The following is a 12,609-nucleotide window of genomic DNA, read 5'->3' on the forward strand; positions in this document are numbered from 1 at the left end:
GAACCACTGGGCTTGTGGGCGAGCCCAGTAATCCCAAAATGGCTAGCCTGCCTAAAACACTCTCCCCTTAAATGAGGTTATTGGAGTGAGCGCTCCTTTAACCTCATTTTGTTGTTCGTGTGTCGCTGTGGCGTGCGGCGACACACAAGTAGATCCCCAAGTGGGAGGTTGCAAGCAACCTCCTGGCCTTTGGGGTCTCTCCAGGATGCTGCGTGTGCTCATGTGGGGCATCCTGGAACTTCCGGGGGCCAATCGGCCACTCAGGGCTTTGGGCAGGATAGTCTGCCAGGAAAGCGGGCTAAGCCCGCTCTTTCTGCAGACCCGACAGAAGGTCTTCTCATGGATTGTGAGAAGAGCTTCAAGGAAAAACAAGGAACGTTTCCCAAAAGATCTCTGAACTCAGAAGGAGGTTCCAACCATGAATTGGTATGTTAAGGGATGCCAAAGGACAGATAGTAACTGATTCAGAGAAAATGAAACAGAGATGGAAGGAGTATACTGAAAATCTGTACTGCAGGGACATCAACATTTAAGATACTCTAGAAGATATTCCCTACCTGCAAGAACCTCTCGTATGAGAAGATGAAATTAGATCAGCACTCTGGTCATTACCAAATCAGAAGTCTATAGGGATTGATGGAATAGCTACAGAAATATGGCAAGCAACAGAAGAAGAATCAGTCAAGGCTCTAACCAAACTATGCCAGCAAATTTGGAGAACGACACAGTGGCCCACAGATTGGAAGAGGTCAGTCTACCTACCCATACCAAAGAAAGGAGACTTAACAGAATGCACAAACCATCTCACAATATCCTTAATTTCACATGCTAGCAAAGTAATGCTCAGGACCATCCAATGCAGATTAGAGCCCTATGTGGAAAGGGAAATACTGGATGTTCAAGCTGGTTTCAGAAAAGGCCGAGGAACCAGAGACATCATTGCTGATTCACACTGGATAATTGAGAAAGCCAAAGAATACCAGAAAGAAGTCAATATATGCTTTATTGACCACAGAAAAGCCTTTCGTTGCATTGACCATGTCTAGTTGTGGAATATCCTTAGGAAAATGGTCATCTCAGAACATCTCATTGTTCTCATGAGAAACCTATACACAGGACAGAAGCCACAGTCCAGACAGAACATGGTGTAACAGACTGGTTACAGATTGGCAAAGGATTAAGACAATGCTATTATACTTTCTCCTTCTTTATTCAACTTATATGCTATACATATACTAAGAGAAGCTGAACTGGAAGAAGATGAGCGTGGTTTTAAAGTTGGAGGAAGAAACATCAATAATTTGCGCTATGCTGATAACACCACTCTACTAGCTGAGAATGCAGATGTTCTTCAGGCTCAAGTAATGAAAGTCAAGGAGCACAGTGAAAAAATGGGACTACGTCTAAATGTAAAAAAGGCTAAACTAATGACAACGGGTACAGCAACCAGCCTCAGAATTGATAATCAAGACATTGAAGTTCTGGATAGCTTCTGCCTTTTAGGATCAACCATCAACAGTAAAGGATGGATCCAGCAGTCAAGAAATACACTGCAGACTAGCACTTTGTAGGATTGCAATGAACGCCTTGGAAAGGATATTTAGGTGCTGTCATGTGTCTATACCTACAAAGATTAGAATCGTTTGGACCATGGTTTTCCCCATGACACTCTATGGATGCAAAAGCTGGACTTGGAAGAAGCAATATAGAAAAAGCATTGATGCTTTTGAACTTGGGTGCTGGAGAAGACTTTTGAGGATACCATGGACAGCCAGGAAAACAAACAAATGAATCATAGAACAAATCAATCCAGAGTTTTCACTTGAGGCACAAATGACCAGGCTCAAACGATCATACTTCATACACATTATGTGAAGACCCAGCTCTCTTGAGACGTCCATAATGCTGCAGAAAGTTGAAGGAAAGAGAAGAGGATGACCAGGAGCAAGGTGGATGGACTCGATTACAACAGCAATGAATGCACCACTGAGAGACTTTAAAGGCCAAGTTGAAGACAGATCAACCTGGAGAGAACCTATCTATGTGGTCGCTAAGAATCGACACCGACTTGACGGCACTTAATCAATCAATCAACCTAGGTCTACTTATCTTAAATTCCATCCACCGGAGCCAGGCCCTTCTCCTGTCCAGAAACAGCAAAGCAAAAGGGGAGGGAAATAATTTGCTCTTTAGAACTGTGTCTCTGCTTCCCAATAAGCCAACTGGTCTCTGAGGGCATGCCCCACCCCCCAGCAGAAAGTTTCCCAATCAGAGAAAAGTTGTATCTATGGTGTATCCAAGGGGCTGGCTCTGCCCAAGATTATTTTATGCCATTTTGCCTTATGTGATTGACTGAAAATTTCTGTTTGTGGAAAATTTCAATTGGCTGATCATTTTCCAACTCAGTCATTTCCATGGGACTGTTCCTGCTTATAGGGGGCCAAGACAAGAGAAGCCAGTTTGGCTCTCCCTGTATGGAGAAGTCTGGAATAAGGAAACTTTGTTATGTCATCAGTAACATATAGGTCCTGCCAGCAAGAGCCTAGACTTACGATTCAGACATGAGAGAAGCAATTCCAAAACCAAAATAAAACCAGGATTAAATAGTCAGTAGTGATTAAAGTCACACAAATAAAGGACTTTGTTTAATTGATTTAATGTAATTTCTTTCTTTCTTTCTTTCTTTCTTTCTTTCTTTCTTTCTTTCTTTCTTTCTTTCTTTCTTTCTTGGGAGGGCTTTGACCAATTTGACCTTAAAGAGGAGCCTCCACTGATAGAGGAGCTATATATGGAAACTCACCCTGCTTTCATTGAAAACCCCTCAAATACTTGAAGGCCTCAATGGTGGAAAGTTGCGATATAAATCTGCTAAACAAACAACAAAACATTTTGCCCAATTTAGATTAAAACTTCAGTTTAAAGTATATTATATTATGACAAGCAGTTATATATGGGTGGCAAAAATTTGAATGGAAGCCACTTTTGAAGCCTCTGACTTATAAAACAGCTGGAGACAGGCTTTTAGGTGCATAAAATGATGGAGAGAGAGCACTTAATGTCACTTGGATCTTTAAAAAGCTTGGTTCCAGAGATTAAACACAGATTACTTTGTATTTTTCAAAAGCACTTTTAAAGGTTTCCTACCCCGATGGTGGTAAATTTTGCTCCTGTTGACAGCGGGTATAAATGGTTATTGTGAAGCAAAAAAAATTAATGAGGGTTTAAAAATTGTAATTCCATTTTCTTGCTCCATTTTTATGGTCTACAATTTACCGCAAAGCAAAAGTACTAAAGGACAGAAACATTCCCTCTGCTTTAGAATTATTTTTTTGCTATTTTTGCCAAAACATATAGAAGCCATATGTGCCACCTTAAAGAGTTAATCTAGGTAAACTTACTTTCTGGACTTCAATAATTGAACTGGAGTTAAACTAATTACATCTGTTTAAAATGTTTTGGAATGTTAAAGAAATGAAACCTGAACTTGAGAGCTAATTTTAATCTCTGTATTATTTGTGTATTCATTTTCTGAACTGACAGATTTTTCCTGGCTTTTGAGGACACAATTTGGCTGATTTGTTTTTTGGCAAAGAGAAACTGAATGTTAAACAACCATCAACTATGAATGGGCTAAGTTCTATTAAAAATGTGGATGGATGGATATTATTTCATGGTAGACCAATTGAATTTTGTCTTTTTTGCACACTGTAAAGGATTATTAGGCAAGGAAACCAGCCTATTTGCCAGGGGAGATTTCAAAATGCAAGACTAAAAACTGGTAAAATCTAGACAAACATACACAAGCAACATCTGGTACAACATCTGGAAGTACAATACTTCCTGGATTGCATCATTTTAGACTGCATGTGTGTATGTGTTTGTATGTGAATTGCATGGCTGAATGTTTGCCCACATTAAAAAATATTACATGCATTTGGAAAACTGGAATGTTAAGGAGACCCTTTTCCTGTGCCTGCCTGCTGTTCGATGGTGAAGTTCCAGTGAAACATCAGAAAAGGATGTTTCTTTTTTCTTTCTTTCACGACAAATATGCACACTTTGAATTATGTAATGCAGTTTACAGAAGATGTTTTTTCTATGTTTTTGAATGAGCTTTCAGTGAAGTGTATAAATGGTTCCAGGAAAGGGTCTGTACAGAACATCAGCTAAAGATTGGTGTATATAAGCTAGGCAGTGGCATGATTCATGAGACCTAGGGCATAAATAAAGGAAACAGGATAGGTACAGTATTCATATGCTGGATTAGCACTTGATTCAGAATCAAGAGAAGATCATATATTAAGTGTGTTGCCTATCCAAGAAATAGGCTATAGCTTTTAGCCACAATGGCTAAATAGAGCTTCCAAGTCAAGAGGTAGTACACTTTTGAATACCACATGCTGAAGACAAATAAAAGGGGAGGGCTTTCATGCCCTGCTTTTAAGTAGGAACATGCACAAATCAATTTTTTTGATTCCACCTGTACCCAAATCAAATCACCCCCAATTTGTTTTGGGTGCAAATCTGCCCCTGCCAAATCACCCGATTCAATTTGGATCCAAATAAATCCATATCAATTTGGGGCAAAAAGCGGTTTCTAGGGGCAAAAGAGTGGGGTGCGTGGTAGGGCCCAATGGGTGGAAATGGATTTTTGTTAAAAATCACCCCTTTGGCTAATTTTCTTTGAAATTTGGGTGGTAGCTTCCACCCATTGGGCACTACCACTCAACCCACTTTGGTCACAAAATGGAGGTCTGAATCTCCGAATTATTTCGGGTCCAAATCTGGGTGATTTGTTTTGTACTCAAATCTGGGCAACTGAGCACAGGGGCGATTGGTTCTGTCTACAAATTGCCAGAATCAGCTAGATTTGAGTACAAATTGTTTCGTACCCAAATTGATTCATACATCCCTACGTTTAAGCTAACCAGAGGCATCTGATGGCCACTGTTGCTTGGAAACAAGAAAGGTGTTTTGGATTGACCTTTGCTTGATTTAGCAGGGCTCTTCTTAGGTTACTGCTCAGAGATAGTACAACACTTATTTCTAGCTCACCACTTTACAAAGGATTGAAGGCTCAAAAACTATTCAAAGCAATATCCAAGAAAGACTTCAAAAAGTGGGTCATAAAAACAAACAAAACTTTTTTGGAGCTTCATTTCTTTTCAGGACTCCTTTGCATTTTCATTTCATTTTCATTTTGGAATCTTTTCAGAGCCTTCCAGCTTGTTTCCTCAACATTCATTTTCATTTTCTTACTCTAAACTGTAGTTTTTCACCACCACATCTGTCATGGTAGCAGAAGCACCAGTCCGCAGCTCTCTCTGGGCAGCAATCAACAGGACCAGCAGCATCCCGATGCAGTATGTCTTGGAGGGGAGAAATTAAATTCACCCCAATTATAACAGAGCAAGTGTGTGTAAGAAGAGCAAGCCCATTAAAGAGTCACTTGAGATGTTTAAGATGCAAAAGTAAGTAAGGTTTATTGTGGGAGTTACATACTTGGATAGAAAACTTAAGCCTGTCTCCCTGTGCTTTCTGTCTTCATAGTGCAGCAGAGCAGAGAGCGAGAGAAAGAAGCTGCATGGTTAATGGAGTTTGCAGCAGAGAGCTTCAAGAGCAGTCTGGGAGCAAGAAAGAAGGTGCAATAGGCCCTGAGAATATCAGTCCACCAGTCACAGAAAGCCAGATCAGAGTGAGAGACAACAAGAGTGAGGAAGGAGGATACAGAAGAAGCCCTTTCCTCACTATCTCTGCTCTTAATGCCCCTAGTGGTCACTAGGATTAAAGGTGCAACAGATGATACAACTGGAGCTGGGTCTCCAATAGTATGGGAAAATAGTGGCCACTGCCAGAAGACAGTAAAACACTGCAGCTACTGACACCACTGACTTGTTTTAAATGTAAGATTTAAAAATGTTCACTATAAAGCTAAAAATGAACGAGGGCCCCCCAAATGAATGAATTTATATTTTTCCATACCCATTTGATTCCCAGCCCATTTGTTTTGGAACAAATGGCACCTAAACTGAGCAGGCCCCATTTGGTTCAGGGTCTAAAAATGAATGCATTGCACATCCCTACTACAAAGTAAGGGAACGGTTCCTTCTAATTAGTAGTTCCAACATCACCAGACAACTGGGATCAAACACAGCCAGAAGCAACATCGTTAAATTTTGGAACAAGCAACCATCATTTGAAAGTCAATCAATCTTTTTGTCTCCTTATTAAAAGTATCTTCTTTATATATAATTATTCTAGGCGTACCCCTCGCTAATCGCACGTGTGGTAGCTCTTGTGAGAGTTCGTGAGCAGCTGCTGATTAGCGACAGGGACAGATGGCTGTGGAGGAGAAGCAGTGGCTAGGCCAGCCAGGGACAAGCGGTGGCCAGGCCGCAGAGGAGAAGCAGTGGAGGGGAAGCGGCACGGAACAGAAGGGGCAGCCAGGCTGGCCACCGAGGGGGAACAAACGGGGGGGGGGGAATGAGAGGAGAGACAGGGAGAACCAGGGGCGCAGGTGCTCTGTGCCAGGACAGCTAGTTCCTTCTATTTTTCAAAATTCTTGTTCCAGAGCAGCCATCAAACAATATAGTCAGTCAACTAACAACTATTTTGTCTCCTTCGATTATTTTTTTGTTTCAGTTGTTGAGGGGTGGGGAGAGAGAGAGAGAGAGAGAGATGGAACTTCAATAGTTGGATGTGCAGTACCCCCTTAGCTTTAGTTTTTTCAAAGGCTATGGGGTGCATGAAACTGGGGTAAGCTTGTGGGTTTCATTAAGGGCTTCCTACCTTTTGCTCCAAAATTCAAGGACAGAACTTTCACGACACGCACCCTTAGCACTGAAGAACTTCCATAATTTCCGTAAGTGGAAATTACCATTTCCAAGGTCTCTGTGAGTAGTAATCAGTGCCAGATTTAGGCACAAGTTAAGTAAGCTACAGCTTAGGGCCTCATGTTCTGAGGGATCTCAGTATACCAAAAAATGACTCCGTTTCAAGTTTTACAATACTGGTTGAAAAATAAAGAAGGAAGAAAAGACTCTAAATCAGACATTATTGTTCTGATAATGCAAAAATATACTTACACGGCTACACAACTATGTATCTTATTGGATTTTTAAATTTGCAGAAATAGCTGTAAATTATATTAAATTTTTTATTAGACTGGGGCTTGATTTAGACCAACACCCTCTGTCATGGTTACAGGCACTGTTTGCTTCTTCAGATGAATGCTGCTGTAACCATGAGCAGTACGAGAGGGATGATGGTGAGTGACACACTGACTCCACATAGCTTAGGGCCTCAGCATGTCTTAATCCAACCCTGGTGGTAATGAAGTGTGTGTGTGTGTGTATGTGTGTGTGTGTGTGTGTGTGTTTTGTGTGATATCATGCAGCCAGTAGGGTTCTGGGCTGGGAATGTCATGATGTTATGTGATTATACATAGCATAGTTACATCACTGGTATGTGCAAAATCATGCAAAGCAGGGCAGCAAGTCAGGGAACATGATGATAGTGATGATCTTTGGTTCATATCCAGACCAACTCTGAACTGGTAGTACAGGGAAGGGGTGATAAATCTTCCCCTTCCCTCTGAATGTGGCTCCTGGAGATATGCCCTTTAGGGTCACACAACCCTCAGGGGCATATTTTCAGGAGACACAGTGGACTTCAGAGGGAAGGGGAGATCAGCTGAAATCAACACAGCATTAGTCTGTTTGTCAGCCACTATTATTACTGGCTAACATGATACACAGCCCTCATAGTGACAGTGGGAACTGGCAATGCATTGTAAATCACATAGAGATTGTGTTCTTGAAAAGTGGTATATAAAAATGTTTGAGAATAATGGCTGACATGATGCACAGTCCTAATGACAACAGTGGGATGTGCAGCACTACTACTGTGATCCTGGAAGCAGTGGTGGCTCTGCAGAGAACCAACAGTTGCACTAGCAGTGTTACTGGTGGTTTCCCCATGGCATAAATACATGGAACATAGGAAGCTGCCTTATGCTGAGTCAGACCATTGGTCCATCTAGCTCAGTATTGTCTACACAGACTGGCAGTGGCTTCTCCAAGCTTGCAGGCAAGCATCTTTCTCAGCCCAATCTTGGAGATGTCAGGGAGGGAACTTGGAACCTTATGCATGCAAGTATGCAGACACTCTTTCCAGAGCCGCTCCATCCCCTAAGGATAATATCTTCCAGTCCTCACACATGTCTCCCATTCAAATGCAAACCAGGGTGGACTCTGCTTAGCAAAGAGGACAACTCATGCTTGCTACCACAAGACTGGACAGTAATCCTGCTAGTGCAATTGCCAGTTCCAGGGAATAGTGAGGTTCCTGCCAGCCTGGGGACAACCCACTGAGAGCACCTGTCCCCTCTTCTGGTATCATCACACTGATGCAGGGGGGTGACTTGAAGGAACATGCCATGGCCTCGTGCCCTCTTCAGCCAATGAAACAAGTGTTTCACCAGCTGGAGAGGCTAACGGGCTGCAGTTCATTCCTTCCCAGCACTGGCCATGTCTCGTCAAATTACCAGTGCACAGTAATTTGCCCTGCCTTGGAGGCCAGGTATGGGCAGGGGTGGATTAAGCTCTTTGCCAACCATAGGTGTCCAAAGATATGCTTCCCCAGCAGCAAGGGAGGAAGGAGGGGGGGAGAAAAGTGCACAGAAAAGCCCGAAATCGGGTGATAGTTATCATTTGGGAGGTAGGCGGGCTTGGGTAAGGAGGGGTATCACTGCCCTCTCTGCTGCCACACCGCTGCACATTTTAAAAATAGATTTAACTCCCCCCCTCCTCCCTTGCTGCTGGGGCAGCAAATATTTTTTGCCACCCACGCCACACACTTTTTGCGCACATGCGCATAAAAGCCAGAAATTGGAGGATAGCTGTCATTTGGAAGGTAGGTGGGCTTGGATTAGGAGGGGTAACGCCGCCTTCAGCACCACGCTGCCATGCTGTAGTGGTTTTAACATTAAAAATGAGATGTGTTTAAGTTTAAAATCCCCCCCCCCACGACCAACATTTGCTGCTATGGAAATTTTGCCACCATAGGCAGTTGCCTCTACTGCCTCTCCTTTAATCTGCCAGTGGCACTCGCCTCTCTCCAGCCAGAGGAGAGGCCTGGCAGGGGAGGGAGGCTGGCTGGCAGGGGAGGAATGGACTTTCCCCACCCCCAGGCACTGGCTATACCTCTGTATCTGATGTCAGATGCAAGAGGATGGGGCCAATGCCAATAACGGGGCTGTGACAGCCCAGCAGTTTCATTTCCCCTGTCGGTGGTTAGTGGAATTGCTGAAAGGCAGTTCCTTTCCCTAACATCAGATGCAGCAGCGAGTGTGGCTTGGGGAACACCCAAGGGGCAGGGGAGCTGCTGGTCGGACTTTGTCCCCCAGGCCTGCCAATCTCCGTACGCTCCTGATTAGGACTCTGCATCATGTTAGCTATTCGTCTCAAGACTATATACCACCTTTCAAGAACAAGTTATCTATGCGATGAATAATTGCTCTTCCCTTTACTAGATATAAGAAAGCCATCACTTTAAAGCAGGCTTCCCCAAACTGCGGCCCTCCAGATGTTGCTGAACTACAACTCCCAGCATACCCAGCCACAATAAGTTATGGCCAGGGATGCTGGGAGTTGTAGTTCAGCAACATCTGGAGGGCCGCAGTTTGGGGAAGCCTGCTTTAAAGGACCCTCTTTGCAGTTAAAACTAAAATCACCCATTTTTATGATCAGATCACAAACACACACACAGACACACACAACATTTGAAATGACTACAGATGAACATTTTAAGGAGTGTTCTACGCTTAAAAGGGAGTTTAAAAGAGAGCTTAATTTCAGTACTGGTGGATTTGAATATGAAAACAGGGTAATCTTGTCAGCCCAGCCCTACTCCTGGCACATATATGAATGTCAGAAAGTTTGTTCAGCATTTTATTTCCTTTTCTGGTATATTTGAATGTATGCAGTGCTCCAGCAGAAAGAGCATTTGCTCTACTGTTAGTATTTTAGGAAGTTAGGGATATATTTCAGATGTTTTAAACTTATGTTTTGAAAAAAACCTGAAGTGGAATAATTTTGCATAGTTTCTGGAAAATGGTTTTGGTTATTGAGCTGTTAATGAGCTGTTATCCAGAACCAACAGATAAGAGAAAAAGTTCAGGGGAGATCGCCTCAAATTATAAGCAGCAATGAGGACGTGGGTGAAAATCTAGAAATGCAAGAGCTAGAAAAATACCGTTTGTGCTCAGTATCCTGTTTATTATCCTCTTCGTCCATCAAGGGTTTGTTTTGTTTTGTTTAGCACGTGTAAACCCCTCCTGCATTCTATCGAAGAAAACCACAGGGCTCTGTGGGCGCCAGGAGTCGAAATCGACTCGACAGCACACTTTACCCTATTGGCATCTAAACTAAACCACTTTATACGTTTTCGTATAAACGAAAAATATAAGCCTTTCTTTGCAATCAGAGATCTGCACCTGTTTTCTATCAAGGGCTGTAGGAGTAGAAGGAATTTTCACAAGCATGTTTTCCTTTCTGCTTTCCATATTCTGAATGCAGTCTTAATATCCTTAGTGGTGGTGGTGGTGGGGGGACCCTAAACCACAGGAGAAAACATCCCGCCGTCCACACTGCAATCTACACACAGTCCTGGCAAGCGAAGAGATACATTTTGCCCGGGGATTTGGAGACAAAGGTTTGTGGCCAATTCCGCCCCGACGAAGTCCCCCGCCCATCCGCCCCTTTGAATAAACAACGCCCGGGCTCAGCATTGTATTAAGACTCAAAGCGCCGCGTCTTATGAGCCAAGAGTTTAATAAAAGTTTTAATAGGTTGGGGGAAGGAGAGAAAGAGAGGAGAGATCTCGAAAGCCTTCAGAGTCACACCTGCCAAGTGTCGGCTCTCTTTTCTCCTATATGTTTGCGTTTGTGTCTGACTGGTGAGCACTGATGATCACATGGACCTCAGGCAGCAACCTCCCTCCCTCCTTTCCCGGTCCTCCTCACTCCCACTTCATTACTTGCAACTTTTGCAAACTAGTCCAAAGCAGAAGCACTTATCCCAGTCTCTGCTCTTTATCTTGGGCTTCACTAACTGCCAAGATTTCTGCTTTTCTTCTCTGCAGAACCTCGACTGGATATTCACAGAGGAGCTTTTTCTGGGGGGTGGGGGGAACAATAAAATGATTTGCCTCTTCGAGAAAGCCTCTTATATTCAGCTCTGGCTCGTGCTCTCTGTTTTTGATCTGGTACTGCTGAGAGATACAACTTGGGGTCTTTCTGTGGAAGAGCAGGATTACTATCTGCAGGAAATAATCAACAGGGATCATTACTATTCATTCCCAGATCCTGAAGAATTCTCACCTTTCACAGAACAACCAAGGGAGAAAGAAACAGAGCCCCCTGAAGAAACAGAAGAGCCCCCGAGATTCAGACCAGGAAAGAAAGAGTTAAAATCCAAGAAAGCCAACAAAAAAGATAAATCTGCTCTTGAGATCCCACCAGGTAATGTTCTTTCACTTTCAAACTTTGAGATTTCAGATGGGTCTCAAAGGAATTCATCCCTCCACCCGAGCCATAAATTAATACATTAAGCATGAAAGCTGAAATTGTATTACTGTGCTGGTAATGACATTAAACACCCCAGTATTAAAAGCAACTGTTCTGCTAATAGAATTGGTGATCATGTTGATTTGAAATTCTGATTTTAACTCCAATCTTTACTTTTTGGGGAAAACTCAACATTGCTTCTGCTTCTTCTTCCCTTTTAAAAAAAAGTCTTCTTAATCAAACCCACACATCCAAAGCACAGATTCTTTCCTTAATTGCAGAGGGCATCTGGGTTTTGGCTTAGTTAAGCTATGTAACATGGTTTAATACATAAAACAACCAACAACAGAGATTTGTGACATTTATTCTCAGATCTCATTGTCTCAGGTAGGTTCACACAGGGATTTGAGGATTTGTTTCTCAACTAGGCATGGGAACTCCTGTCCAAATTGACAGTGCATTTACATTTAAGTCCTCCCAAGCACCAGATTTATATTAAGAAAAACTGAACTGTGATTTGGGCCAAGAGTTCATCTGATTCAGTGAACAGCATTTTGGCTTTAGGCCACTATAGATCAAATCTGAACAGCCACTGATTTCAGTATTGTTGCTGCTGTCATTTAGTGCTTTACCTCCTTAATTCCGCCTCCCTAAAACCATGTGCAATGGGTCAAGGAAGCGAAAAGGTGGCAATTTTCTCAGAGCTGCTCAAGGTATAGTTGAGGGAGCTGGGTGGGATTTGTGCCTGGGTTTATTGCACTCAAGGTCCAGATTTTGAGACTCCTCTCAGTTGCCTATTTGCATGTAAACACCGTATCCTACCACCTCGCCTTCTTGGTTTCTTTTTTGTTTTTGAGGAACATCAAGTGTTGGACAGGGAAGATTTGAAAGCAATGTATAGAAATGTCCTCTCAAATATGGTTTCATGAGGTACATGAGGCACCATGGAGGGCTTATGTTGAGACAGTATGCTCTAGTGGACAACATTTGCATTCTATAACTACCTCTGCTTTCGCAGTCATTCTAACCTCACTGAAATGTAC

At 42.8% G+C, this 12,609-nt stretch overlaps 1 protein-coding gene across 5 annotated transcripts in view; it reads left to right on the plus strand.

Moving 5' to 3' along the window:
- Positions 1–10,789: 10,789 nt before the first annotated feature.
- The window catches only part of CPXM2 (carboxypeptidase X, M14 family member 2), a 164,499-nt gene continuing 162,679 nt past the window's right edge, over positions 10,790–12,609 (plus strand). For 3 of the 5 annotated variants that reach the window (XM_053308485.1, XM_053308487.1, XM_053308489.1), the window contains exon 1: positions 10,980–11,521. In XM_053308485.1, coding sequence (XP_053164460.1) covers positions 11,200–11,521 — 322 coding nt within the window. In that variant the 5' untranslated portion in view covers positions 10,980–11,199. Of the gene's footprint in view, positions 10,957–10,979; positions 11,522–12,609 lie in introns of those variants that run through there. The other 2 variants (XM_053308486.1, XM_053308488.1) reach the window with 2 other exon arrangements.

This window comes from Hemicordylus capensis, chromosome 3 (genome assembly GCF_027244095.1).
Source record: "Hemicordylus capensis ecotype Gifberg chromosome 3, rHemCap1.1.pri, whole genome shotgun sequence".
Classification (NCBI taxonomy): domain Eukaryota; kingdom Metazoa; phylum Chordata; class Lepidosauria; order Squamata; family Cordylidae; genus Hemicordylus; species Hemicordylus capensis.